The sequence below is a fragment of the Pseudopodoces humilis genome, chromosome 1 (genome assembly GCF_049639895.1).
Source record: "Pseudopodoces humilis isolate 2021_Gansu_Grassland_sample_001 chromosome 1, ASM4963989v1, whole genome shotgun sequence".
Taxonomy (NCBI): domain Eukaryota; kingdom Metazoa; phylum Chordata; class Aves; order Passeriformes; family Paridae; genus Pseudopodoces; species Pseudopodoces humilis.
The window spans coordinates 123051860-123079503 of record NC_142200.1 but is presented as its reverse complement, the minus strand read 5'-3'; the positions used below and the strand labels follow the sequence as shown (position 1 = coordinate 123079503).

General features: G+C 35.8%; 1 protein-coding gene across 2 annotated transcripts in view; it reads right to left on the bottom strand.

Annotated features, from left to right (window-relative positions):
- Positions 1–27644, bottom strand: part of CRPPA (CDP-L-ribitol pyrophosphorylase A) — a 108606-nt gene that overhangs the window by 21911 nt on the left and 59051 nt on the right. For both annotated transcript variants that reach the window (XM_088066112.1, XM_005518844.3), the window contains exons 8-9: positions 26932–27024; positions 22600–22728 (exon numbers count right to left, since the gene is read on the bottom strand). In XM_088066112.1, the coding sequence (XP_087922238.1) occupies positions 22600–22728; positions 26932–27024 (222 nt within the window). The remainder of the gene's footprint in view (positions 1–22599; positions 22729–26931; positions 27025–27644) is intronic.

The following is a 27644-nucleotide window of genomic DNA, read 5'->3' as shown; positions in this document are numbered from 1 at the left end:
AGCTCTAAAAATTCCAGCTGCATTATCTATAACTGTATGAGTTTATTGAGTCTATTCCCAAGCTGTACCTATCATACCCACTCAGGCAAAGACAATTCTTAAAGAAAAAATATTTTCTAGTTCAATCTGCTCAACCCCTGATACCAATCTATATTCAACAGAGCACTTCCAAGTTGTCTGAAGTTTTCAAATAGGAAGCAAACATGCTGGAGGAAAGAAACCTGAGTCTTCCTGTGCCATGCCCTGTTTCCCCATACTTCAAAGTCTGAATCATTTCTCAGGAAGTATTTTTTACATCCCTTGTCAGGTCCAGTTCCATCTGTGCTTTAGCTTCCTGATCCCATCCTTACACATCCAAGCTGCATCCTTGTACAAGGATTACTTGTCCTTGCTTTCACTGGCTAGTGATTTCTTTCCTACTCCTCAGTTTAAAATCCTTGCTCAGAGCTCAAGATATCCCTTCCAACCTGAAAAAAAAATCCTGACAGTGCTGTAACAGGCATCAACCTGTAGGTATAACTCAACATTTACCACCATATAAAACAAAACTGGGGGCAAAATACCAATACAAAAGCACAATGTACTTTATTATTATACTTTCTAAGAAGCACTGTTCTCAGTTATATAACAGCTTTCAGTGCACCAGTGAAATCACTGCACACATGTATCTTCACTCCCTTCTTAACACACCTCTTGGAATTACCTACTTCTCTTACAATTTTTAGAATATTATTTTGCATAGAGGTGTTTACTCTTACATTTCATATCAAACACAGTCCTGCTTGCTTAAATTGGAGCGTATGTTACAGCAAAACTGTTTATCAATAGCAACAAAGTTGAAATGGCATTTATGTAGCATGTGTTTAACAAACACCTGACAGAACACATTATCTGTTTGTTACTAGGTTATTATTGATGCTGGCCTGAATCAACAGGAGTGTGGCCAGCATGACCAGGGCAGCATTCCTCTGCCTGTGTTGGTGAGGCACTGGTGAGGCCAGTGGTGAGGTGGCCTCAAAAGTGGGGCCACACCTCAAATCCTGTGTTTGCTTCTGGGCCCCTCACTACAAGAAAGATGGAGGTGCTGAAGCATGTCCAGAGAGCAGAGCTGCTGAAGGGTCTGGAGCATAAGTCCTGTGAGGAGAAGCTGAGGCAGCTGGGGATGTTCAGTCTGGAGAAAAGGAGGCCCAGGTGGGGCCTTATCAGTCTCTACTACTTGAAAGAGGTTGTAACCACATGGAGGTCAGCCTCTTCTCTCAGGCAACCAGTGACAAGAAAACAGTAAATGGCCTCAAGCCAAGGGAGGTTCAGGTTGGACACCAGGAAGAATTTATTTTCAGGAATGGTTGTCAGGCATTGGACAAGGTTGCCCAGGGAGGTGGTGGAGTCACAATCACTGAAGGTCTTCAAGAAACTGCTGGTTGTGGCACCTAGTGCCAGGGTCTAGTTGACACAGTGGTGTTGGATAACAGGTTTGAAACAATGAACTTGGAGGTCTTTTCCAACCTGAATGATTCTGTGATTATTCACAGACAAGCCTTATAATTGTTCATCAAACCAGCAAGTCACCAGCTGCCTTGTATATGTTGTGAGATAGATGTTTACACTGAGAGAAAAACACATTCTGAACTAAGCATTAGAGTGGACAAGCAGGCTGTGTAAAATCGTACAAAGTTGCTATGTTAATACCAGCTGGCTTTAAATGTCCCTGAATACTGTGAAAAAACACTTTTTTGGTAACTGCATTCCCACCACTTCAAATTCTAAAACATTCTCTAGTTAATGACCAAAATACTACTGAGCAATAACAATGCTTATTGTTTTCACACTTTTTTCATCTTCAGTCTATCAAAATAAATTGCTGTGAATAAAGTAGATGATGAAGACTCTTCCTACCGAGACAAGATCCTTAAGTACATAATTTTTTTGTAAATTATGAATTTAACTTCATGAAGAATTTCCCATCACAGTTTGCATTCAATTTTAGGCACACATTACCTTCCCTATCTGCATTGCCTTCCTCATAACTACAGTACCAAGCACAATCCTGAATATCCATCACCCAAAGCAACTCAGGTCTGTGTAGGCTGCTCATCTCACTGTAAAAACATATGAACAGCACTGAAATGGAATCACCAGCTCCACTTAGGAACATGCTGCTCTTGAGTAGATGGCAGAATGATTCAGATGACCACATACAGCCAGTGGAGAGTGCTTAGTGAACTTTGGGTTACATCAGGAAGAATTTCTAATTATCAGTATTTGAGAAATACTACCTGCTCAGGCCAGCCTGCTCAGAATATTCTCTTTTGATGAGGGACATGAACAAAATAACATCTGGAACTCTTTTATATCACCCAACACTGTTAAAGAAAAAAAAAAAAAGCTATTGTCTGACTTGATTCATGGTTATAATTTTTCTAGTAACTGTCAACTTTCTGTTGCCAATTATTTAAATATCAAAATAATACATTTGCCTGAGGCAATAAAAAACAATAAAAATAAGAGTTGGCAGTTATTACTTACACTATAAAAATCTTGATTCCAAGAGTTCATCCAATTAGTAAAAGAATAAATTGCATAGTGTACCTTTTAGCTAAAGTGTTTAATGCTGTTTTCATTTAGATTGTACTTGTGTTCAAGTCCAATAATAGTGAGTGAGAGAGACAGGGATCCATTTTGTGGATCCTGCCATCTGGCAGAGAATCCCTTGGAAGAGTCACAGAACATCTGTTTAAGCACCAGATGCTCTCAAGGCAGACAGACTACTTGTGTGAGGGGCACAGAGAATAAAAGGTCAGTCAGATGGGTGTCTCACTGGGCTGGGAGAGGTCTCCTCTCAAACACAGCCTCTATATTGGCTGCATCCAGGCTTTGGGTTTGACTTGAGCCAAACACCCATTCCAGACCACTTCTGCTCCATACCAGTAGTCAAAAACATAGGAGATGAGTGGAAACTTCTGGACAGGAGTTGGAAAATAAGGGAAATGAAGACAATTTCGAGTAAATAAAAGTAACAGGTCATTCTGTTGCTGAAGGGAGTAAGGGAAAGGGAATATTTGATTATAAAAAGGATGATGCTGCTTCGGGTGAAAGGAAAAGAGAATTTCTTGTACCAAAAAGATGAAAGGAGAAGGGAAGATTGCCCAGCAAGACAGAAAGGCAAGCAGCTGTTGTAGGGAGAAGAGAACTGATGCTGCTTTCCAATGCAGAAGGGACAGGAAACTGAAGCCCAGGTTGATATTTTAACCCAGAGAACCCAGGAAAAGAGTATGTCCTGGTGTTTCCTAAATACAGCTATCTTCACCAGGTGGAGCAGCACACTAAGGGCAGAGAAATGCAATGATGCTGCTGATGACCTTGTAATTAATTACACAGTACACATTTTGTGGATTTTTACTTCAGTCTAATTCAAATCTGAGGCCCAGATCAAGTGTTTTCACTCCAGCAGTTCCAAGGATAGTTATCCCACAAACCTTTGGTTTCCAAAGAGCAGATATATCAGGTGGCTATTTGGTGAAACACTTCACCATCCTTCGTCATCCTTTTGTCTGTCAGACATGGTAACATCAGGTGGCAGAGGCAGTGACATGCATCTCCTTTATAAGCCTCTTTTACATGTAGTCAGGCCTTTCTGTTCGTCTTTGTTTCTGCTTTGAGTCTTCCTGCCTTTCCTTACACTGAAGTGCCACCATAAAGCTATCAGAAGTTCCCTCTCTCTCCTACTCCTCCATCTGTAGTAGATACTCTGTGAGAACACCCCAAATGAACTGACTTCATGGAGCCACTTGAGTCTGAGGAGAGAATGTTTTTTAGGAGTCTCTAGCACCCCTGCTGCTTTGTCTCTAGTCTAGTACCAGCTGAAGGCATCAGAATCTCTGGATGAGACTGCATCATCCAGGGATATGGGAGAAAGCATATAACATGTGCAGAACTTTAGGATGCAAAGGTTTACAGACAAAGCCTTCTGCTATGGGTTGGCACTGTGATTTCACCATGCTTATAATAAATTACAGATGCCTATATTTTTTTTCAGTTACAGTAGGCAAAGATATAATCAAGACTGCTGGGGGCATTTTTCAAAGCACATTTTTTGAAAGTTTATACATAGCTCTATAAGGAGAACATTTCTCCTCACATGAAGCAGTATGATATGAACAAATCTTGAACCTAGAGATGTTCACATGACTCATGAAAACTCCAGTGGAACTGATACTGGAGGGACAATGACCACTGACAGTAATGGTCAATAGCAAAGACTATGAGTTTCATTAGTCTGTGGCATGAGCAGAATATTTCAGTGGTATATTCCACATGGAACACTACAATATAGTATGATTCCACAGAGATTCCCTCTGTTATACTAGTGTTACAACTTAACAAAAACAATCAAAAAAATGAGGCAAAACACCATTAAAATACTTAACATTTGTCAGCTATGCTACGGCACTAAAATGCTAATACCAGAGGATCACTTTGGGAAGATCCACCTGGGACTCTTCCTTCTCTACTGCTCAAGTATTGATGCAGCCTGAAAACATTTCTTATTTGACAGCCTAAAGCAGCAATGAATAACTAAAAAGCTTCTCCAAAGCTTCTCAAAGTTTGTTCTGGTGAATCACAGTATAAAACTAGAATTTTACAGTTAAAATGTCCAGAAAATATCTACAAGTCTTATGGGAGTAATTTCTTATTCTTGCAAGTCTTAGCAAATCTGTGTATTTATTTTGGGGGTTAAATTTTACTTTGCAATTCCAGAGGAATAAATGGCCCTGCCATTGCTTTATGTCACTTTTATAATCTTAATTTAAAATGCTTTCATCATTAATAATAAACTTTCCATTGTCTTTCAAAGTGTAAGTTTTACTGTGCTAATGTTAATTTTTATAGCATTATCAACCAATCTGCAAGAACAGTGGGGTTTTGGGTTTTTTTCAATAGGATATACCAGAATCACTGCAGAACTCAGTTAATTGACACTGAAATTATTTTTCCCTCAGCATCTCAGATGATAATTGGGTCTGTACTGAATGTCTTAATCAGTCATTGAGGAAAGCTTTTTAATATGCATATGCAGGGAAATATGAAGAGTAGTTTGGCACAATCATTTTCATAATTGAGTAGCTGTTATGAATTCCAATTTTGTAAATAGAAGCATAAACCTGGAGGAAATCTCCACAACTTTCCTGTGCAAACTCTTGCTCCTGAGCTATCCACAATCAAGATACTGAAAAACTGAAGTACCATTACAATGCCAACATGGACTCTAACACTAACTAAACCCTGCTTCTCACAACTAGACATGCAGACAAACTCTCCATTCTCCTAGGACTCACAGGTTCCAGGCTTCCACCCAGCCTACTTTAAATTCAGCTTCCTTGAATATCATTAACCAAACCCCATATTGTTTATAAACATATATAAATACTAAATAAATTCTGAAATAGTGCATAATTAATTTGCATGCCACAAATAGAATCTATATTAAAATAAGTGTTTTTCTTAAACACCATAATTGTGGAATAACAAAGCAATGGAATAAATTAAAATCTTAAAAGGTAAAAAAAGCAGGCAAAACAAAACAAAAAACATACCAAACCCCCACTATTCAGCCTAAAAGCTCAGAGTGAGATAGAATCTTTCCTCTATTCCAACCTTATGTTGGAGAATGCCTCACCACTTATTCTTTCTCTCAGATCAGATCCTGTATGTTCATTCCTCCCAGACCTTCTTACAAAAGATGACAGAGACTAAGATCTGTATCTCTGGATCTGGCCAGACATCGCATTCCCTAGAATGTGTTCCCCCACACAGAGCATAGAATCAATGGTCGTGTCATCAATCACAGATGCAGAGAAATTAATATAAATGTGCTTATTTCTAAACCTGATATCTTGTTGATACTTGAAAAGAGATAAATCACTCTACAAGTATCTCATAAATAATGTTCACTTACAATGAAAGCTTTAATAATTGCAATAGTATGTATAAAGATCTACGCAGAAGGCTATTCACCTATCACAGGGTGTGGAAAGAAAAACTAATAGCATGAACAGCTCAAAAACTCTGAGACACAATAGACTTAAAAGACATTAAATGCTGTGGGGAGGAAAATGTGGAATCACACAAAAAACTTGTGTAGTAAAGCTGTGAATCCGTATGCATTCCACTCCTCTGCAGATACTGGCCTGGGGCTACTATATGTCTGAAAGAGGGTGTCTGTGTGGAGATTTACGAATTAACTGCACTTCATTTTCAAAAACTGCTATTCATCATCACATGGTGTTTTCAACAAGGGCAGTGGAGCTAAAATGCTTCAGCTGAAGCCACTAAGTATTTGCTAACTTGATACTGATGTCAATTCTAGGGTGGAGAAAAGCACTGAAATTAAGGATCTTGGTAGGCCAATTTCACAGGAATTTTGCAGAGAACACTATTTTCTGACTTTTACAACTCTTTTCTGATACTTGAATTATCACTACAGCTTATTCTTCCTCCTCGCTTATACTAAAAACATTGCATCCTACTTTCTCCTCTACTGGAAGAGGCTGATAATCTCTAACAAGTGGGAAAGATGGAATACCAAGAAAATGAACTGCATTACTGGTAATTTTATTTAAATTTGACTGATCAAGCAAAAGAGAACAGTTTTGTAGTTGCTCCCACTTTAGCACCTTAGCCTTCTCTATGCCATGATGAAAAGTTCATTAATACAATAGCATGCCATGTTTCAATATAGGGTGCATTTGTAACTCCTGATAGGCCTTGAGTGTTTCTGCATGGATGAGCATGTTTAGAAATGTCTTATTTTAAAATAAACAGTAGAAACTTTAGTAATAAATATGTAATCATAATCTGGCTAAAGATGCCTAAAATCCTAGTGCCTCTGACTATAATTTTAGTAATAAAAGTATTGCTGACTGATGAGGAATGCTGACTGATAGGAAATACTATTTATGCTGCAGGGATTGAAAATTAACACTTTTTTATACTCAGTTAAAATTCCAGTCTGCATTATAAAACTTCATTGGTATATAAAATAATTACTCATTGGTATATAAAATAACTCATCTCTGGACTGCAGTGATTAATCCTGCTGGCTTTCTCCTGCTATATTATCTTTTTACTATGATCTATATTTTTGCCATGATGATAAACTCATCAATTCAAGACAATACTTGGTCTTTACTGGATAAAACATGTCTATGCAAAATGCATGCTCATTGTCCTAAATCACATCTTCAAGATATCTTTCATATGTAGTAAAACATTGTCTCAGTAGATTAGAGCAAATATTTCCAAACATGCCTACAAAGCACAACCCTCAGAAACCTCTTATCTTATTTTAATATCATATCTTTAATCTTATTTTGCTCACTATATCCCTGGAGTGAATATTAAAAAGAAGACCTATTTTACAGTTGCCAAGTGGGGATACATCATCTGAACTGCAAATTTAAATTTAAATGCTTTAGATCTTCTAGAAAGATTAAAAATGTGAGTGGTACTTTCATCTATATTTATGAAGTATGTATTGATAGAGTTTCCAGATTCTGTCAGTAGAAAAGCTTTCCCTCATTCAGAGATGATGTGGTTATTGCAATGCTTTTCCTGCTCTCAGTGCAAGAGTTGTGGACTGTGGTCTACATTCAGTTCAGCCAGCTTATAAATAATTTTACATTAGATGCCTTTTTGAGAAGATAGAGAGGAAATAAACTGTTCACTGTATCAGTTTTCAATTTTAAAATACAAAGGTTAACTCAAGTGTCAGAACTCAAATATTTAAGGAGTTTCTCTGCAGACTATTTTATGTTTTTGTATAAAGCATTATATTAGCATATGATTATTTACTTTTTGCCCCACAAGACCCATTGGGGACAGCACTAACAAGTGTGGCAAACTACCAAGACTGGTAAAATAATCATGACTCCACTGTCTACTCCACCCACACCATAGAAAGCCAAGTTCATTGCAGCTGCCCTGCTCCCAGTCTTTTTTATTTCTCTCTCCTTCAATGTTCCCTCCTGTCTTGCCTTTTTTCCTCCTCCTCCCACTGAAATGTCTCTTTACCCCTTATTCTCTCTTCTTCCCAGGTGTCCAAGCTGGGGGTGGTTATGAACACATGAAAACCCTACTGCAACTAAAACACATTGTACGCTTCCACCAAATAGAAGCAATGAGCTGGAGTATGTTCCCTGTGAAAAAAAATGGGGAAAAAATGTCAAAACCTGTGTGGGTCTGTTCAAAGTCTTTGTGGAAAGGGCAGCCATAAAGAAAGTTGAAACCCATGGACAATAATCTATGATGAATACAGAGGAATGTCTGCAAATTTCACAGCTGTAGTTTTCACCAGCATCAACAGTGTATGTACAAGAGAGAACATTTTATAGAGTTGAATCACTTGGCTAAATCTGGATTAATCATCAAATCATGTCTCCTCAGTTGGAAGGGACCAACTAGGTTCACTGAGTCCAACTCACAGTACAACCAAAATTACATCATGTGCCTGAAAGCATTGTCTCACAAGAAAAGAGTAAAAAACATTCCTAATATTATATTGTCTCTCCCTACCAGGATGCAGCTTACCTTCCTCAGCAAAGAAAAGTGGGAAAGAGGAATTTAAAATTAAATTTAATTCATTTTCTGTAGCTTTGAATCCCACCTTGGCTCATTGTTCAGACTGGACCAAGTCTCCACTAGCAGCAACTCTATCAAGGATCACTGTGAATGGACAGAAGCTAGGACACTACAGTGGCTGCACAGAAGGAGAAGTTCATCAGATACAAAAGAAAGTATGCCTAATGCATATACAACCAAGATATTGCTCACTTTTCACAAAGCACAATGTTAGGACAGACTACAAGTATTTTTATATAAGTAAGCAAATCACAATGCTCAAAAGACATTGCATGGAGTAAATCCACTTTCATCTGCTAAGAAAACTATACAAATAAGAAAATTCCTTTCTTAATCGGAGAACCACCTCTATGCATAGCCAGAGAGTTTTTCCTAATGTTACCCAAAAAAGCATCCTATTTTTAAATGGAAAGTTTTTGTTCAGTTTTACATTCATCTTGTACTTATCTTGATTACCAAATAAAGCCAAATCCTTCAGATAAAATGAATTTAGAGTAAACACAATTGGTAAGAATATCAAGATACAGTGCTTACTAAAGCTTGTAGAAATAATAATCATGCTGCTACTGATGATAAAAATCACAGGAACAAAAAGAGCCATTGGACCAATACCATTGATGTGTACTAGCTTAGCCCAATACCAAAGTACACAATCATAGGATCACAGCATGAGGTGGGAGGCACCTCTAACGGTCATCTAATCCAACCCCTCTGCAATAAGCCAGGATGTCTTGAACTAGATCAGATTGCTCAGAGCCCTGTGCAACCTGACTGTGAATGATTCTGGGTTCTGGCCAACCTGTGTGTTTCATCTCCCCCATTGTAAAAGAACTTTTTATTTAATATAAAAACTCTCCTTCAGTTAAAAACCGTTGAAGTTTCTAGTGCTTCTCTGCAATAACATCACATTTGCATGTACACTTGAATGCCTGTGTTCTTTGGCTGAAAAACAGCATCAAGGAGACACAGTTGCTACATAATCAGGATACAGAGGGTTTTTTCTGCAAAACACTTGCCCTAGGATTAAAATTAAAGTTGTTGCTGCTCTTTAGTATGGAAACAATGCCAACAGCCATGCGCAAACATTCCGTTTCAGATTAAACTAATGCTGCCTCAAATTATTTAACAAAGTTTTAGGGTGGACACTGACTATGATTCCCATATTGGCACAATTTGGTGCAAGCTTATGCTGTAAATTAGCACTCTGAGGTCCTCTGACCAGTGTTCTCATCCCAAGTGAATCTGATCCTTCAAATCCTTAATTATACCGGCAAGTACTCTCTTCAAAACAGCTGTACTGCTTCTAGCAAAACAGAATATTAAAACAGAAACTTTGGGGAAAATGAACCAAAACCAACCCTTGATGGTTTCATCAATGTTTCACAGTTTTTAAGAGAAAATTCTTATCTTAAAATAAGCTTCCCACTCTCTTTTTCTGTAAAGAAAAAGTTACCTTAGCTCTGCCCTGTTGTAGCACTTTACTTTGTGGTGGTCTTTGATTTGAGGCAAGAGTGAACATTCTTTTCAAAAGGCAACATGAAGAAATATCCTGACTTACAAATAAAGAGAAGTATGCTACTATGATTTGGGTAGTTGCTTTTCAATAATAACCTGGAACATTTCTATATGTCTCTGTGTTCAAAAAGATATTACTCATGTCCCACTTAACCAAGAATATGTAGGTAGTAATTAGGCATGGAGCCAGTGAGTTCTCCAAGCAGTTTCTCTTAATGCTGTTATATCAATTAGTATAAAACACGTCTTTGTCAAATAGAAGGCAAGAATGGTCTAATTCATACCATAAAGAATTAGAAAAGGAAAAATATACAGAGTTAATTACATAACAATGTTTGCCAAGCAGTGAATAGCTGAAATAGATCCATATACAACATAAATACGTGTTGCAGATGAGCTTTATCAAGTCACATAGGCAAGATGGAAAAAGTTACTAAAACCAATACAGAAGACAAAAATGTTTGCTTAAAGGAATAATCTTGTATTTAGGATGAAGGAGCTGGATGATCATTTTTTCTGTCACTTAATTCCTATTTTTCTATGCATGAAGAAGAAGCAACATTATTAGCCGCGCGTTTTGTTCCACACTGACATTGAAATCCATCTCTTTTAGAAACATACCAGTTTCAAGCTCTTACAGACATGGCTACAAGGAGTTGCTGGCACATGAAACCACACTGGCTCTTCCACCTGAAATGCAAACCCTGTTAACAAAAGCAGCAGAACAGCTAACAGAACTGCCAACTCACCTTTGCTACTGCTGTGACTGACACACAACCTGTCTATGAAAACTTTCAGCAGCTATTTTCTTACACCACTAAATTTCATCCTCACTCTCACTCTTGGGATGAACTATTTCAGCAAAGAGATTACATTGCTTAGGATAGAAAGAGAGGTTTTTCCAATTCATGTCTGAACAAAGTGGGGTAGTAAGGTACCTTGTAGCAAAACTTGGATCAGTCAGATAAGGAATTAAGGAAAATGAGGAAATCATCTGAGTTGACTAGGCCAGTTATTCAATAAGCTCTAGAAAGATCATAATTAACATTTGTTAGATGATTCTAGGCAGTAAAATGTACTTTTCTCTATCATAAGGGGAAAAAACCTAAATAAACATCAAACAAGCTTTAGTAGAATGTTAAAAACCAAAAGGCTGCACATACAGATAACTGTTATCTTGTCCAAAATTTCTATTTATTGCAAATTTTATGTAAAATCTGAAAAAGTGACATGCCAGTAAGAGTTACTAGTAAGTTAATCAGCAAAATCTGATATCAAGTGGATGTTAATCAACAAAATCTTACATCAACTAGATGCAGATGCATGGTTAGCCTTTATTTAGCAACAGCTAACTACTTAAAATTTGGTTTGGAGTAACCTTTACAAAGTCGAATTTTTACATACAAACAAAAAACATGCTTAATGGAACTTCAGAGTGTAGTAAATCACTCCAAAACATTTTGAAGCTTTATAAACAAAGCAGACTCAACTTCTCTCCAAAAGATTTTGAAACAGTACATGCAGAGAACATATACTTCCATAAAAAATTAACTCTTCATGCTATTTCTTCTAGAGAAATCCTAGTTTAAATTGTCTTCATAAGAAGAGTGTAGAGGGTGTAGAAGCATAACTGTCAATTTCAATATAACAATGATTTGATATGGCTTTATGAGAATAGGCTTGAATTTACTCTTGAGCTACACTGTATTGCAAGACACATCAGGGAAAACTACCTTTGAAACACTTGAGCCAATACGTAAGGCAATGACAAAATTCTCCTTTAATTTTGGCACACCACTAATACTAAGCAGAGATTGTTGTTCAGAAGGGATTCTAATATTATTACTTTTTTTTCTTTCTTTCCTGATGAATAACACGATGCTTAAAGAATGTTTTCAACTTAAAATATTTTATCTATAACAAACTCATCATCTCTGCTTACATAGTTTGAGAATACTCTAAATACAAACTTGTCTCTGGAAGCCTTTTCCATACAAGTTTTTGAGTAACTAGATCCTTCACACCAACTGCTGCTGAACAGGTTCTGAAAAATCACAAATTGCAGAACCTCAATATTTCAGTATCTTTGCAGATATAATTATTTTTAGGCAACATTCATGTCACTGTGTTAATTATTCATCAGGAAGCAAAACAAAAGCTACAGTCCTGACTAACACAAACATCTGCAGCATTTTATGGAAGATTTTAAAAATACACAAAATAAATGCCAATTCTGAAACATGAATACCTTTGCTTCAGTTTTAATATTGAAAGAGGCAGACTCCGGCTCAGTTACTGCCACTACTTTTAAGAAGCAGAATTCGGGCTGTTTTATCTCTACTCTGGGTAACTGCATCATGTTTCACCCAGTTTCCCCATAGTATATATAACAAGGACTTAAAAGTTATGTTGAGATAGATAGATAGATAGATAGATAGATAGATAGATAGATAGATAGATAGATAGACAGACAGATAGATTTATATACATCTAATAGAGAAAAAGGGAGAATGTTCAGATTGAAATTTATTATCTACAGAATGAGGGAAAGCTGCACAAGAACAGGAGTCTGCACAAGAAACTGAGCTTCACCCTGACCCTTTCAAGTCCTTGAAAGAAGAAATTTAACTTTTACAGAAGGAGCTAATACGCCCAACGTTTCCAAGGGTAGAGCAAAAAGAGAAAGTCCACTCTCTACTTCAGAGGAAAAGGCACATGCTGTCCCTTTTGACACCATAATTTATTTTGGTTTATGAACTCCATGAGCTCGTGAACATAGTTATGACATAATTCCATGGAAGAGTCTTTGTGCCTTGAACATGGCAAGCATAGAGCACACTTTGAGGACAAAAATCAAAAGCTGAACTATGGAACTGGTATCTGACCTAGTAGAAGGAAAGTTCTGAACCCATTTTACCTCATTTCGAATAATGAAAGACCTCACAAGACAGGGAAAAACATCTAAAATTGCACAGTTCTGGGAGCAAGTGACCATAAAAGTTGGTGTGTACAAAGCATATCTCATTATACTTCTGTTGTTTAAGTAGAAATCACACATTATCACCATCTTTCATATCATTTGCTAAAATTTTCCTACAAAATCAACACCTGGACTGCTAAATTTAAGCACAGAACACTGGAATTAAATAATCAAGGGAAAGACACTTGAGCTCATAGCTGCATAAGAATGGAAAGACTAAGTCAAGGAAAAAGTTGAAGGCAGAGGTTCTGCCAAAAATGTGCATTCCATGCTGCTGCCAGTACCACACAGGTTGAATAAAACTCAAGTGTAAACAATCCCATTTTTTAAAATATTCTGCTTGGTAGAAACTTCAAAGGGGAAAACAGTTGTAAATCAACAAGATTTATGTAAGTACATTGCGAAGTAATGGGCCGTGATGCTCAATAGAAAATATGACCTCTGACCTGGTGAGAAAGTACACTGTAAGGCTTGGAATATGGTTAAAATATTAGTTAGGAGAATGAATAAAAATTGGCTTAGGAAAGCAACTCCTCAAATAATGTTTTAAAACCAAATTTAATGAGTTCAGATTGAAAATGCTGGAAAATCTATAATGGTGACATTTTCCACTTTTATTCAATCCAAGTATTCAACTGGAAAATAACTTCCAGGAAATACTTTACAGCAAAATCCAGATGAAAATCACTAACCAGTGGAGGTTTCCTATGATCTTTCTCTAACTTCTGTTAAGCCTCCATCTATGCCTTTCCATGTCTTAAGAGAACAGTTTAATCTAACTTCAAACGCTTTGCATCTCATAGTCTTGAGATATGAACATATTTTCATATTCAGATGTTGCAAAACATATTTAGATGAAAGCCAGATGAAATGTTTAGAAACTTAATATTAGTGAGATGAAGCTGCCTCGAGATTTGCTCCTGTTATCTCTGAATGTTAAAAAATAAATAGCCTTCAGCAACCACAAGCCAGCACCAGAATGCACTGTGATTGTTCTGGCCTTATCATTAATGAACAGAAGCAACAGGTTCCCAGTGCTGTGCATCATCTCTAGTTTAAAAATTGCCTTAATAGGCACAACAGTGTGGCATTAATTCCCAATTTAAAACAAGAAAATTCTGAAAAGATACAGAGAACTACAGAATAGAAAGCTGTAACTCTGTACCAGAAAATCTAACAATTAAATAATCATCAGTAATAGCAGAGACCAAGTTAAGATGATGATAAAGTCAACATGTCTTTGTTTTTAAGTTTGAATATGCATTCTCACTGTATTTCTTCAAAGGAGTGTGTGACTATTAATTCAATTTACTGTGATTTTCAAGACTTTCAGCAAAATTCCTCCCCAAAGGTTTTTAAGAAAACCAAGGTTCCAGGACATAAGACAGAAGATCTGCCAGGGATAAATCCTTGCTCAAAAGACTGAGTAGAGTGTGTAGGAGAAAATGCTTAGTCCTCAGAAGAGAACCCACATAGTTCAGGTAGGATTTGTTACAGGATCTATGTTGTTCAACATTCATAAACAAATTGTAAAAAATAGTAAGTAATAATACAAGTTTGCTTATGATAAGAAGTCCATTAGGGTAGTGGCTGACTGGCATGGAAAGCAGGAAGTTCGTTATAAACTGAGTAACTAGACAATAAAATGATAAATGAAGCTGAATATAAGTGAATGTAAAACAATTCATCCATATTTCAAATTTTAAATTATCAGATCTCAGCAGACCAGAATCAATCCCCTGTGCTTAGGACACTACTTTGTGAAGAACCACCTCTCTTTCTTTGTTTTCCAGTCTATGTAGTTCTATATTAGGGGACACAGTGGAGGCTAAAAGTTTACACAGAAGACAAGCATGGAACAGAAACCCATCAGGGCTAATACTTCCACAGAAAACCTCTCTGGCTCAGGAAATACTTAAGTTAGCAATTATTTATTTTAAGGAGAAAATTGTGCCATATATGCTTCCCCTGACCTGATTCTCTCCTAGGGATTTCCTTACAGCTACTGTTGGACGCAAGACCATGACCTAGATAAACTTCTGATCTAGCCCTTTATAGCCATCTTTGATGGTGAGATATTGCAGCATAATAAATCCCACTGCAGTGAAACCCAAACCTGGGATGTATCAGGACAGATACTTCCAGAGGAGATGGGTGACAAATCTTAAAAAGGTTCAAGTGCACAAAGCAGCTACTAGGATAGACAGGGTATCACTGGGATCTCATGGCTGTGCACAGGCTGGGACATTTTTCATTCTTGACATTATTTGCCACGTGTAATATCATGTATTATTTTTAAATACTTCAGCACTGGATATGATCCATAATGGATGACTCTGGCTGAACAATCAGACATAAGTAACAAACAAGATTTGGGGCTTAGTGTCTCAAACACATCCAGAAACACCAACCATAGGTCTTCCAGCCCTTCTAAAGAAATACCCCAAAGTTAGCCTGAGTCTGGATTACTTGACTCCTGCTAGTATATAGCAGGAGAGGATGAAAGAGGAAATTAATACTCCCAATATAGTTTTGACGGTTACTGCCTCTGTTGCACAAATTTTAGGAATTACCACACTGCAAGGATTTCAGCAAAAGCCTGCAGAATAGTTACAATCACTACAATGATTTCAGCTTGAAGGCTGAAGAATTTCCTAAGTTTTCCTGGCCCAACATAGTGATGAAAATGTGCTACAACCTTTGCATACTTTCACTAAAAAGCTAACCTCTGCACTGAAGCTGGAAAGTTATCTGAAGAATTTCAGCCATATTTTTAATTGAAAATGTGCATTCAAAATACAAAAGCTCATTAGAAAACTAACACAACCTGTTAACATTTTCAAAATGCCTCTTAAGCACATGGAACAATTTTAGCAAGCTTCTTTATTACTGTTGTTTTATGTAATCAGAGCTAAGCCAGAAAAAAACAGAAGTATTCTGTACTATAGGTATTTTAGTTACCTGCTAAATGATGCCTCCGGGGGACAGCATGGAAGCCAAGTGAGAAGATTAATTTTTGATGCCCAACTTAGACAGTACAAACATCACTTTAAGTGGAGAATTGCATTACTAACAATTCAAAAGTGCAACTGTCCTTAAACAGATGCAATGGACTTCAGAGGTTTCTGTCAGGCAGGCTAGCAATGGAAAAAAAAGTTAAAAGTCATTTGTTTGCAAACAAAATTTTGTGTCAAAGACCTTTCATCATAAATGTTTATGTTTCCATTAAGAGATAAGAGGTCAACATCAAAGCTTTAATAAGAAATAAAAATCAGAATAACTCATACTATCAGATTTGAGATGAAACTCAGATTTGATGCTAATAGTATTTGTTTTTGCAAATGGTTCCAATTCAGTGTTTATTTCCTATTACAATAAAGTATCCAGAATAATTTATACCAACATACTTTTCTAAGTTTCTATATTGTATATCACATATTTTCCTTTCCATTAGAGAGATCAGTAGTTCACCTTAAATCCACTTGTTCCCTAAATTCTTCATACTAAGAAGCTATTTTAGAGGAATATCTTTTATACAGTTAAAATATCCACAAAGGAAACAACTGGAAACCTTTATTGACTAACACTGTCAGAATGGCTGAACTGAGATATAAGAGCAAGAACGTTTAAAGGCCATTTTATGAAGCCATGACTTTTAGGATATACATCCTAAAAGGATATAGTATACACATATTTTTAGGATACATCCCTTAATCACTTTGGCTGACAAGTTCATGGAAGAACTCTGGTTTCTCCAATTATAAGATCAATAGCTGAAACAAGTCTAAAGAGGTCATGTGTAAAAGGCATAAAATATTAACCTCATAGTTTTCTGTGCAGCTTGTTAAACTCCCAGAACTTGTAATAGCAGAGACAAATTGAGCAACTTTCTGACCTTTCTCTGATAAAAACCTACACAGTTATTTAATGAAAGCCCTGAAGATTACCAACTATTTTTCTTAAAAGTCCATCTTCCTCAGACTGGGAATGAGAAATTAGTTTGTGGAAATCTTCATTTGAGTGCTTTTAGAAGACTTGCAAATCTTTAGAATATCCACTGGTTTGTTACCTGTTTTGGCTAGAAGAGGAGAAGGAGAAGAAGAGGAAGACAACTTGAGGGGAAACAAGAGAACAGAGAAAGGTATCAAGAGAAAAAGAGCAAGAAATGAAAGAGCATGTATGCATGCATTCAAGGTAGATACACTAAAACTCTGAAATAAAAGAATAGCAATTCCAAGTTTTTGATCAATATTATTCTGTATTAAGCTTCAGGATATCTACTGAAATGAGTAGCAGCACAGCCAAGCAGCTGTGCTTCCCACAATGTCACACACCAGAGTGTTGCAAGCAGAAGTGAAGTTGCAAAGTTCTGTGTTTATGACCTTTCCTGACTCAAAACTCCCCTAACATTTTGGAAAATTTTGAACTCATACATTTCTTAATTGACTAATGTGCCAGAGACATGCTCTTTTTTAATTTCTTAACATTCTCTGAATTGTACAAAGCAGATGCAAAAGGCCAGTTTGATCAAATAGATTTCAGTTCAAAATACAAAGCCATGTTTGTAAATCTTTCTCATTATGTCAGTTCCACTTGTTGCAAAATATGCATTCATGACTGATTGCAGATAATACTAATAATTAAGGATAAATACGTGTCAACCCTCCATAAATATCAGTTTCTGGTTTTACTGGTGAATGACTAGCTATGAGTTTGTATTAAGAAACTTAGAGATTCTGATTTCTATGAGCCTAGCCATATAGAAAGTTTTAGACTGATCTGGTTTTCCTCTTTGTCCCAAACTCTGTGGAAACAAGACCACTCTGGCTCATCACATAATATGCACAATTTCCTCGATGATAGAGTTAATAGTCCATAGGACCACAATATTTAAAAGTTCAGCATCTGCCTCTTGAAAATACTAAACAGCAATTACTTGGCCTTAATGATTTCTAGGAGTAAATGTAAGTTTCCATATTATTATAATCTATTATGTCATTGTAGCTGAAATTAAAAAAAAAATCATTTTGAAAATGTGAGGTCTCCATGCAGCATCCCAACCATTTTAATCAAATAGCAATAATTTGATCAATTATATGCTGATTATTAAGAGAATTGAGAAGCATGCAGGGGTCATGTAGGGCAGAACCTATTTGTTTTTAATGAGTTTCCAAAGTTTTATTTTGTGATTTTACTTCATTTTCCCTTGAGGCTCATTATCTCACTACTGGTTGCCAAACCACCTTCTACTTTGTGGATTATCCCACTGAGGGGTGTGTATGCCTCTTTTGAGAAACACTGCCTTAATGTTTGCCCATAATACTATTTTAAGGGATCTTTGATGAAAAATAAATCATAAATGTTTACCTTTGGGGTTTACCAAGACAGACATAAAACACTTCTAGCACACTAAGTATTTCTTGAGCCATCAACCACACTGCAGATGGGCCTCTTGCCTTCAAAAAGCATTTAAGGCTACAGTAAGTGTCCAGTATGTTTGCATAAAAAATCACCCACAGTTCAGGTTTCTTTTAGTTTTGAGCAGCTTTATAAGAATTATTCTATTGCGTCATTTGTCTCTTTTTAGTGTAGGTACTGTGATTTTTCTGGCTGTCAGTTGTTCCTTTATCTTAACCAAATAGGCGCTTCGGAGGCAAAAGTATTTGGGCTCACCTTACCCTAGGCAAGCCTTAGCACATATTTGCTGCTCTTACACAACATTCTGTCAGTGCTCCTCTAAAGAAGAATTATTTTGAATTAATACAGTTCCATAACCAATATATATTAACATTACTTTCTTAATTTAAAGCTTTCTTATGTCCATCCAAATGTGCTTTATTTTGGACAATTACAGTTCCTTTTTATTCCCTGTGAACAGTAACGAAGTCATTACTGAAACCTACAGACCAAGATTTTATTCCTGTAACTTTTTTAAAAGCTGTTGAATTTGAAATCCCATGCTAGGGAATACTTCTTATATTCTCTTTTGATTATTTTATAGATTTTTTTTTTAGAATAAGTTTAAAGACAATAATGTATGTGTGTGTGTGTGTGTGTGTGTGTGTGTGTGTGTGTTTGTGTGATCAAGCCCACTTTCAGTATTATTCCATTGTTCAAAACATAGAACAACAACATGTAGCTGAGGTATCCTCCCAAATCTTGTGGCTCAAATTATATAAATCAGTACTTTTAATATATATCTATGCAGGCATGGATGCAAAGATTTGACATTAGCTTTCATATTCTTTGGGTTTTTAGCAGTTCTTAAGATTCCTTCTAAGTACAACTTTGTTTATTTAAGAATACCTTGGCTTCTTCATATAGGTTTTCCTCCTAATATTCAGAATTTGCTTTCTCCATTACATCCTACTTGACCATTATTAAAACAAAGATTCTTATTCTAATACCTAATACTATGTCAGTCATTGTTATTTTCAAGGTGAACTTTTCATTAAATTAAGAAGTTGGAATTTTACTAACATTTTCATCAGCACTTGCCAGTAATATCATCCATAAAAAACAGACCTTTCTCCTTATTTTTAATTCACCTTGCTTATCAGCTATTTCCTTCAAATTATCTGAAAAATGATCCAAAACTAATTCCATAAGTTCAGACTCTGGATGCTGAATACTCTTTGGCCCTTCATATTTCGAAGGTGCAAACTATTTCTAACATTGCAGAACTGTTTTATTAAAAAAAAAAACAAAACAAAAAAAACCAAAAAAAAACCAACAAAAACCCAGGCAATTCAAATTAACAGTACTTTCAGGATGCAAATTAGAGGTTTTATGAAGTGGATCCAATCTGCATATCAAGAGAAATAATGTGGTATCCTATGCATGATGTTTATAAGAGAAATAACTATTTGTGTACCAGCTGCAACCATGCGCTTGTTATAGGCAAATGAAAGGTAAAAAGAAGGTCATTTATACAGCATAATAAAATTGTTTCCTTTAATTCTCCGGATTAGCTTCTTGGTGTATCAAACAGTCATAAAAATACTTCATATCTTTTTCTAAATACCAAACAAAACTGTATTTAAGCAGTGAAAATAAAGGCTCATACTTTTTCTTAGGGTTTCACAGCTCCTTCAATACTATCAAGCTGAACTCCTTGGTTCTAAAAGCATAATTTCCACTTCCAAAACATAAAGAAAGAAAAAAAATCTATATTTTCAAAATATATTTATTACAACAAACTTGCTTTTCTAATGCAAAATCTTAAAGACTGCCCCCATTTTCTTTTAGATCAACATATCCTTACACAAACCTAATCATATATTCCTTCAAAACATAATTTCACCTGAATATTACCATGGCCATGTCTCAATAAATTCCCTTTTTTTTTTTAAATTAAGAAATGTGTATCTATCAACTGTATATGTCTGGTAGTGATGATATAAACCTGTCAGGTAAAGTAAAGCTCCATGAAGTAACCTGTCATCACTCTTTTCCTGAAATAAACTATAGCTTTCTGGGAGTTCTAGAAAGCATCTAGTGACAGACATTATTGCAATAATAGGTGCTAATACCCTGCACTAGCACAGATGCTTTATATGTTTCTACTTCTTCTGGACTCCACATCATGCCTACATGAAATTCCATCCTCAAGCATGGAACTCACCTGCAGGTACATCTATTAGTGGCTAATACTGTGGTGACTCTCAAATCATGCTCTGGACTTAAAATTTAAAATAAATAAATAAATAAACTGTTTTAAAGATGTTTTTTCATGTAACAAATTGTTTCTGTTCATACTCTCTGAGTCCCACTCAGACCAGCATTAAATTTGGGGCTATGTAATTTCTAGATCCATATGTCAAGCCTTTACATAGGTCTTTACCTAGAAACAATTATGTTCTATATAGATCTGCAGCCAAAAGTAAACTTGATCCGTATATTACTTATATACAAATGATGTGTACTACCTATTCTTTTGCTATCGATCAAAGTAGACAGCAGGAACTCAAGACTATATACCTGTCTTTGTGAGCAGGGACATGTTTTAAAGCCATTTTAAAACAAGACAACTAGAAGCAGTTTACTTACTTTGTGAAGTGTTTTACTCTATATGACTTTCTCCATGCTAATAAGTGATGATTCTGCCTGCAGTGATCTTACATAATGATTCTAGCTTTTTATTTTCAAAGAATGGAGGCAGCAGTCTGCTGCACTCCTCTTATCACCACAGATTAAGAATTCCCACTCAGGTCTCAACTGCTTTTATATGTGCCTGTTAATATTAAAATGTCTTGGTGCCATGCACATGAAAATCCACTGATGATTATAAAATATTTTCCTTTCTTCCAGTTACTATCTGTTACTATCCACATATGTCTATTTGATTCGCTTGCATACAAAATCATACACGCACAATCTAAAGTCTAAAAGGCAAAAACTGCAGTGAGACTAAACCAATATTTGAAATGTTATTTCTTACCATAATAAGGTGACCCTTAGCCCTATATTTCAATAGTTATTCAAATTATTTTTTACCAAAAGAAGCCAGAATTCACCCTGAAAAAGTGGGTTTTGATAGCAGCAGAAAGAAAACTGAACAGTTGCATATCCTTCAGTGTTTTACAAACAAGAGATGAACTAATGTCATATAATAGCAATATTCATATTGTGTTGGCATTAAGTCTATAAAAGCATAAACTGATAGGTATTGATACAGCTCTTAATAAAGCAATAGAATTTGATGGGAAAAATCAAGTGCTTGGTATACCAGAAAGTGATATAAAACTAAAGCCACGTTTAATTAATCCTATATAAACCCAAACACATAATTAAACCTAAAAAAAAAAAGCAGTTAAGATTACATTTATTCCTCATTATTAAAATTTCTAGCTTACTTCTTCCTTCACTGTTTACTGAGTTAAGAAGCTGCAAAACTATATCTGCACTGGAGGCAAGGCAGCCCACTCTTCTGGTTGACAGAATATGTTTCCCAGGCAAGTGGTTTATTTTTAAATAGCTTTTGTGAGTACAAAGTATGTTGGAGTGCTAACTCTTTTTGCCTCCAGCTGAGGCAATTTGCTGCTATTACAGACACTGTTTCAACACCTATACACCATGCCCTTCCTGTCACCTGAGTACCAAACCCTGTTTCGATGAGGGACATAAGATAGCGCAGAACCACTGACTGAATGTACTTTCACTCTTTTTCTCTTTTTCTAATGCTGGAAAAAGCAAGTTCCCAAGCAGAAAAGCAAAAGAGGGTCCTGATGTTTTCATGCATTTCTAAAAAATGTTTACCATTTATTCCTCTCTAATCAAAAGCTTACATTTTTGTCTATAACTACAGGCTTGTCTGAATTTTGAACAAGAACAGGCAAGAATCTTCCCAAAAAATTCTTTTCATGTCATATTTATTTCCCTTTGACTTTGGTTTAAATGAAGGTTCTATCATTAATCATATAAATTGCAAAAGAAGATAATTTGCACACAGAATGATAATTACATACCTTATGTTGGATAAGAAGACCATAAACCAAAATGTTTTTCTTTTTAGTTTCTCTTGCAAATTTCTTGATTGTAGTTAGGTCTTCCATCCCAATGCTGAAAGAATTATTTTCTGAACTATCCAAATGCACCTGCAAAAGAAAAGATGACAAAAAAACCAAAATCCATGTTTTCCATAGAGCACCATTTTAGACTGATGGTTTTTAGTATCTCATTTTTCTGTGTTAAGCACACATAAAAATACAGACTAAAAAAGGCTCTTCTTAGATAGCTTCTATTTACTGAATTCTACTACAAACATGTCATGCATCTTAAAATAATTGAATTTGAAAACAAACAATATTCTTTTATAAGCTGTAGACTAACTTTCAGAGGAGGTTTTTTGGTTTGTTTGGTTTTTTTTACTATCAGAGGACTATAGAATACATGTGCCTTTCATAAGCATCTTGAAGGTTTTCAAGACAGAACTGAATTCTTTAAAGTTTCATTAGAAATTTACTATCCTTTCAGTATAGCATATTAGTTGCCTAAATTGGATTAATTTCAAGATAATACTTTAAGTATAAAAAGCAGAAACTACCTCAAAAGAAGGTAGGGCTATGACTATCCTGAGCTCTTGGGCAAGGAAAGGCAGGTCTCATTTCCATCAGGGATGCTGCACAAACATTGCAGGTCTTAAAGGACCTGAACTGAGTTCAAGAAGTGTTCGGACAAAACTTTCAGGCACGTAGTGTGATTCTTGAGGTGCCCTGTGCAGGGCCAGGAGTTGGACTTGATGATTCTGATGGGTGCCTTCCAACCTGGCACATTCTATGATTCTGTGAATTCTCTCCTGGGTATCGTGTGCAGGGTCAAGAGTGGGACTCAATGATCACTGTGGGTCACTTCCAACTCAGAATATTCTGTGCTTCTGTAACTAGAATTTCAAGGGAGATATCAACTAGCTCAATGCTTTCCCAAGTCTTATGTATTCCACATTTTAATCAAGTTCCCTTAAAAAGTTATCAGCTTTAGAAACTAAAATTAAGAATGATAATTTGTACCTATAAGGTTTCAGTGCCTGTTAATAGCAGAAATACCTTTATCCTTAAAAGAAAGAAAAAGCATTTTCCTGGCTGAATGATTCCATCATATAAAACTTATCTCTGACTACTACACAGAGGTAGGGGTATAGAGATCACTCCAGAGATCAGTGCTTAGGAAAATTATTTCAAGTTCTCTTTGTACTTTATGTTCCATTCTTCTACTTTATGTTACATTTATGTTCCATTTTATGTTTATACTGAGAGAAAATAGATCCTCACTCATTTTCCCTTGCAACACCTTTTTTTAAAAAAAACGTTTATTGCCTAAATGCATACTCACCAGAAGCAAAGCTATTGTCTTCTGCTACACAAGCTGAGATTAATTTTCACACACACTCATTATTTTGTTATTTTCTACCCAAAACAGGACTAAGTACTACTCATTTACAGCTATTTACAAGAAATTATAAAACCTATTATTTTGAGAGAACTTAACCTAGCTCCTCTTTAACCTCTTTAACAGCTTTGAACAGAGGTTTTTCTCAAACTAACTTTAGTACTGAAATGCAAATAATTGCAACTACAGAGCTGAAGTACTAGCATTCCTTTCTTTCTAACCCTAAGCAGAGCAACAACATAAAAATCAAATCCATTTATACCATTAACAAACATGAAAATGTATTGCTCATAAAAGTAATGTCTGTTTAAGAATACAATTTGTCAGGTTACAGCATAATTAGAGGAGATACTGGCTTGATGCAAACAAATAATTGCCTGAAGTTTACATCTGTTATGCCTATTTCTCCTGTAACATTAATCTTCCCTTTTGTTTAGACACAGTAATCCAATTGCTGCTTCAGTTTACAGATGCCATGAAACAATCCAATCAGGCACCAGGATTATGGATAGACTTTGAATCTGTGACAACTGACAGGTGGGAATATGGACAGAAGTCATTGTGTCCAGCGAAAGCTCATCCTTTTATTGGATCAATACTCACTGGACTGGTTAAACAGAGAATCTGGCACAATAATAACACCTGTCCTTTTTACAACTTAAGATGACTACTGGAAAAGGAAAAAAGGCCCTTTTTTTTCCTTAATTATCAGATTATTATGAAAAATTGTTTTTATCATGAAATCAAAGAATAGACAAAAACTTTCCAATTACTCAAATCCAATTACATTAGACTGTTCCTAGTTATGAGTTTAGAATGGAAGCAGCTGCTCTCCCTATTTATTCTTTCAAGAGTTTTACTTTTGAGGGTAGAAAAACAATGTTCCCCTTACAGCTGGTACCTAAGACCTACACATTTAAATGTCATCATACTGCTTAAAATTCTGATTCACATTTGTCTGAGAAATATTAATATGTCTTTTTATACTGAAACAAAGTGTGTATTATAGGATTTTTCATGAATAATTAATTCAGGTAATATGTCAAAAAAGTATATAGGAAAGAATAAATTTGAGGAAAATCCCAGTTGTGTGTTTTAGTGAAGAGGACACCTAACATTGAATTTAATTAAAGACTGCTGAAGGAAGTTTCTGTCCCCCATACCATCTGTAATGAGTTTTAGAGATCAGAAGTTAAAAGGGCTTCGATACTTCCCAGTGATTAATACAATATGATGATTTGTTAAGCTAATTCTTGTCACTTAAAACATACCTTCCTCATCTCCTTTTCTTCCCATCTCATATTTCTAAAAGATAGTGTGGTACTTCCACCAGATGCCCAAGTGCAAATAGGCAACATACTTTTAACAAATGTATTTCTATCAGTGTTTTACATATCAGCAACTGTTTACACCTAGCTGTGATATTTTCTTCCACTGTCTAGTGCTCAGAAATTTCAAGTAGTTGTCAGAAACAACTGATGGATCTGGAGTACAGTAAAGGGATTAAATGTATTATTTTCTCATAAGGCTATTTTAAAAGGAGTCCACCCTAATAATTTGTGCATGCTTCAGGCTGCTCAAAACTTTCATTAAAAATGGTTCTGGGTTCTTCAATGACTTCAAGGCCTAGCATCTTGGGGGCAAAAGCCAAGTTTCATGGGGAGATTGTGTGAAAATTATTTGTACTCCTACTTCTTAGGAGATACTCAGACCAGAACGTTTATAGCTAAAACCACTAAATCCAAGTTTTCACATTCCTAGGATCACACTAAAAAAAGTATTTCATTGATAGTCAAGACTGGAAAGTGCTATCAATCAGGCACAAAATAAGCATGCTTTTGACACCTTAACATTAACTAGTTGATAAACAATTCCAACTTTATCTTCATACTCTACATTCAACACAGACAGAATTTTTTTTTTCCTTCTTGATAAAGGACTCATTTTCAGTCCAGAAAATAGCATTTTGCACACCCAGTGGCCTTGTGTCCTGAACAACAGAATTGGAGACATGTAATTGATCTGATTATGAAAGGCAAAAGTAATTTATCGTTGAAAATTCAGTAAAATAAAGTTTTACCCTGAAGTTCCCCAGAAACAGGGTCAAGGAAAAAAAGATGGTCTAGAAACAAAGTGCTAAATATTGATGTTCATAGAATCACAGTAACTCACTCCAAGCGAACAGCATATAATAGGTGGGGATTTAATTGATATGATGGGTTAGTCTCTACAGAAGGATCTGGACAGGCTGGACACAGGAGCTGAGGCCAGGAGTGTAAGGTTTGAGAGGGCAAAGTGCCAGGTCCTGAACTTGGGTCACAACAACCACACCCAGCACCACAGGCTGGGGCAGAGCAGCTGGAAAGGTGCCCAGTGGAAAAGGATGTGGGGGTGCTGTTTGACAGTGGCTGAGCATGAACTGGCGTGTGCCCAGGTGGCCAAGAAGGCCAATGGTATCCTGGCCTGCATTAAAAACCAGCAGCCATGATGGTGCAGCCATCAGGACCACACAGGCACAGAAAAAAATAAAGCCACTTTAATTTCTGTTTCTGAGCATTCAAGCACAGCACATCCTTTGCAGCACCTCCAGCAGAGAGCACAACAGCAAGGCAGCAGTTAACAGTTCAGTACAATCAGTCAGCCATGATGAGCCCTTCACAGAAATATATAACTAATAAACTGTCATTTGCTAGTGTCAGTTTGTTTCCTGTCAGGATGCAGTACATTTTTTGAAGTGAAAATGAGCTTCTTTAGAGACCAATTTACAGTTTAAATTGCAATTTTAGTCTAAGTTAGCAGCAGTTTAAATCTAGTCTATCTTTAAAATATTTATATTAAATATTACTTATATTTATATTAAATATTAATTTAAAATAAAATGCTTTCTATGGTAACTTACAGAAATTACCTACCGAAATAAGGACCACTGGATATAAGAGAGGAATATTTGATTTTTCCAACATATCCACTAGTTCCTGGGTTTCTTGAATGGCACATCTTTTATCCTAAATTAAAATAAATGTTTAGAATTACTGGAAACAGCAATTATGTCATAAAAATGGAATTTGAAGATCTGATATTTATTAAAAAAAAAGATGATACATAACTTTTTTTGTTTTTTGGGGGGTGTGGGGTTTGGTTGATTAGCTGATTGTGTTTAATATTCTTTTATGGTATTGTCTGGTAAAGTTATAGATGTTTGAAAAAGAATGATATTGATAATATTAATAACCCTTTATATATATATATATATTTATATATATATATATATATATATATATATATATACACATATATATAAACAAACAAGATTAAGGGTCTTGATTGGTCTCAGATATGGTTCATCTAAAACCAACCTGTTCCCATACATTGACCCAAATACAGATCACATGGCATGCACATGTTCCATGGGAAGCACTAATTTAGACCATGGTAGCACTGAATGCACAGTTAGACAACTTCATGTATGACAGGCTGCTCCTTAAAATAATTCACTTCAATACAACTGTTATGAAAGGAAATTTTAAGCTACTTCAGATTTTATCCCTCTTGTTCAAGAATTCACAGCTGGTTAGCACTACAGAGAAAGAAGTGTGAAACCAGAGGAGAATGAACAGACCAGTAT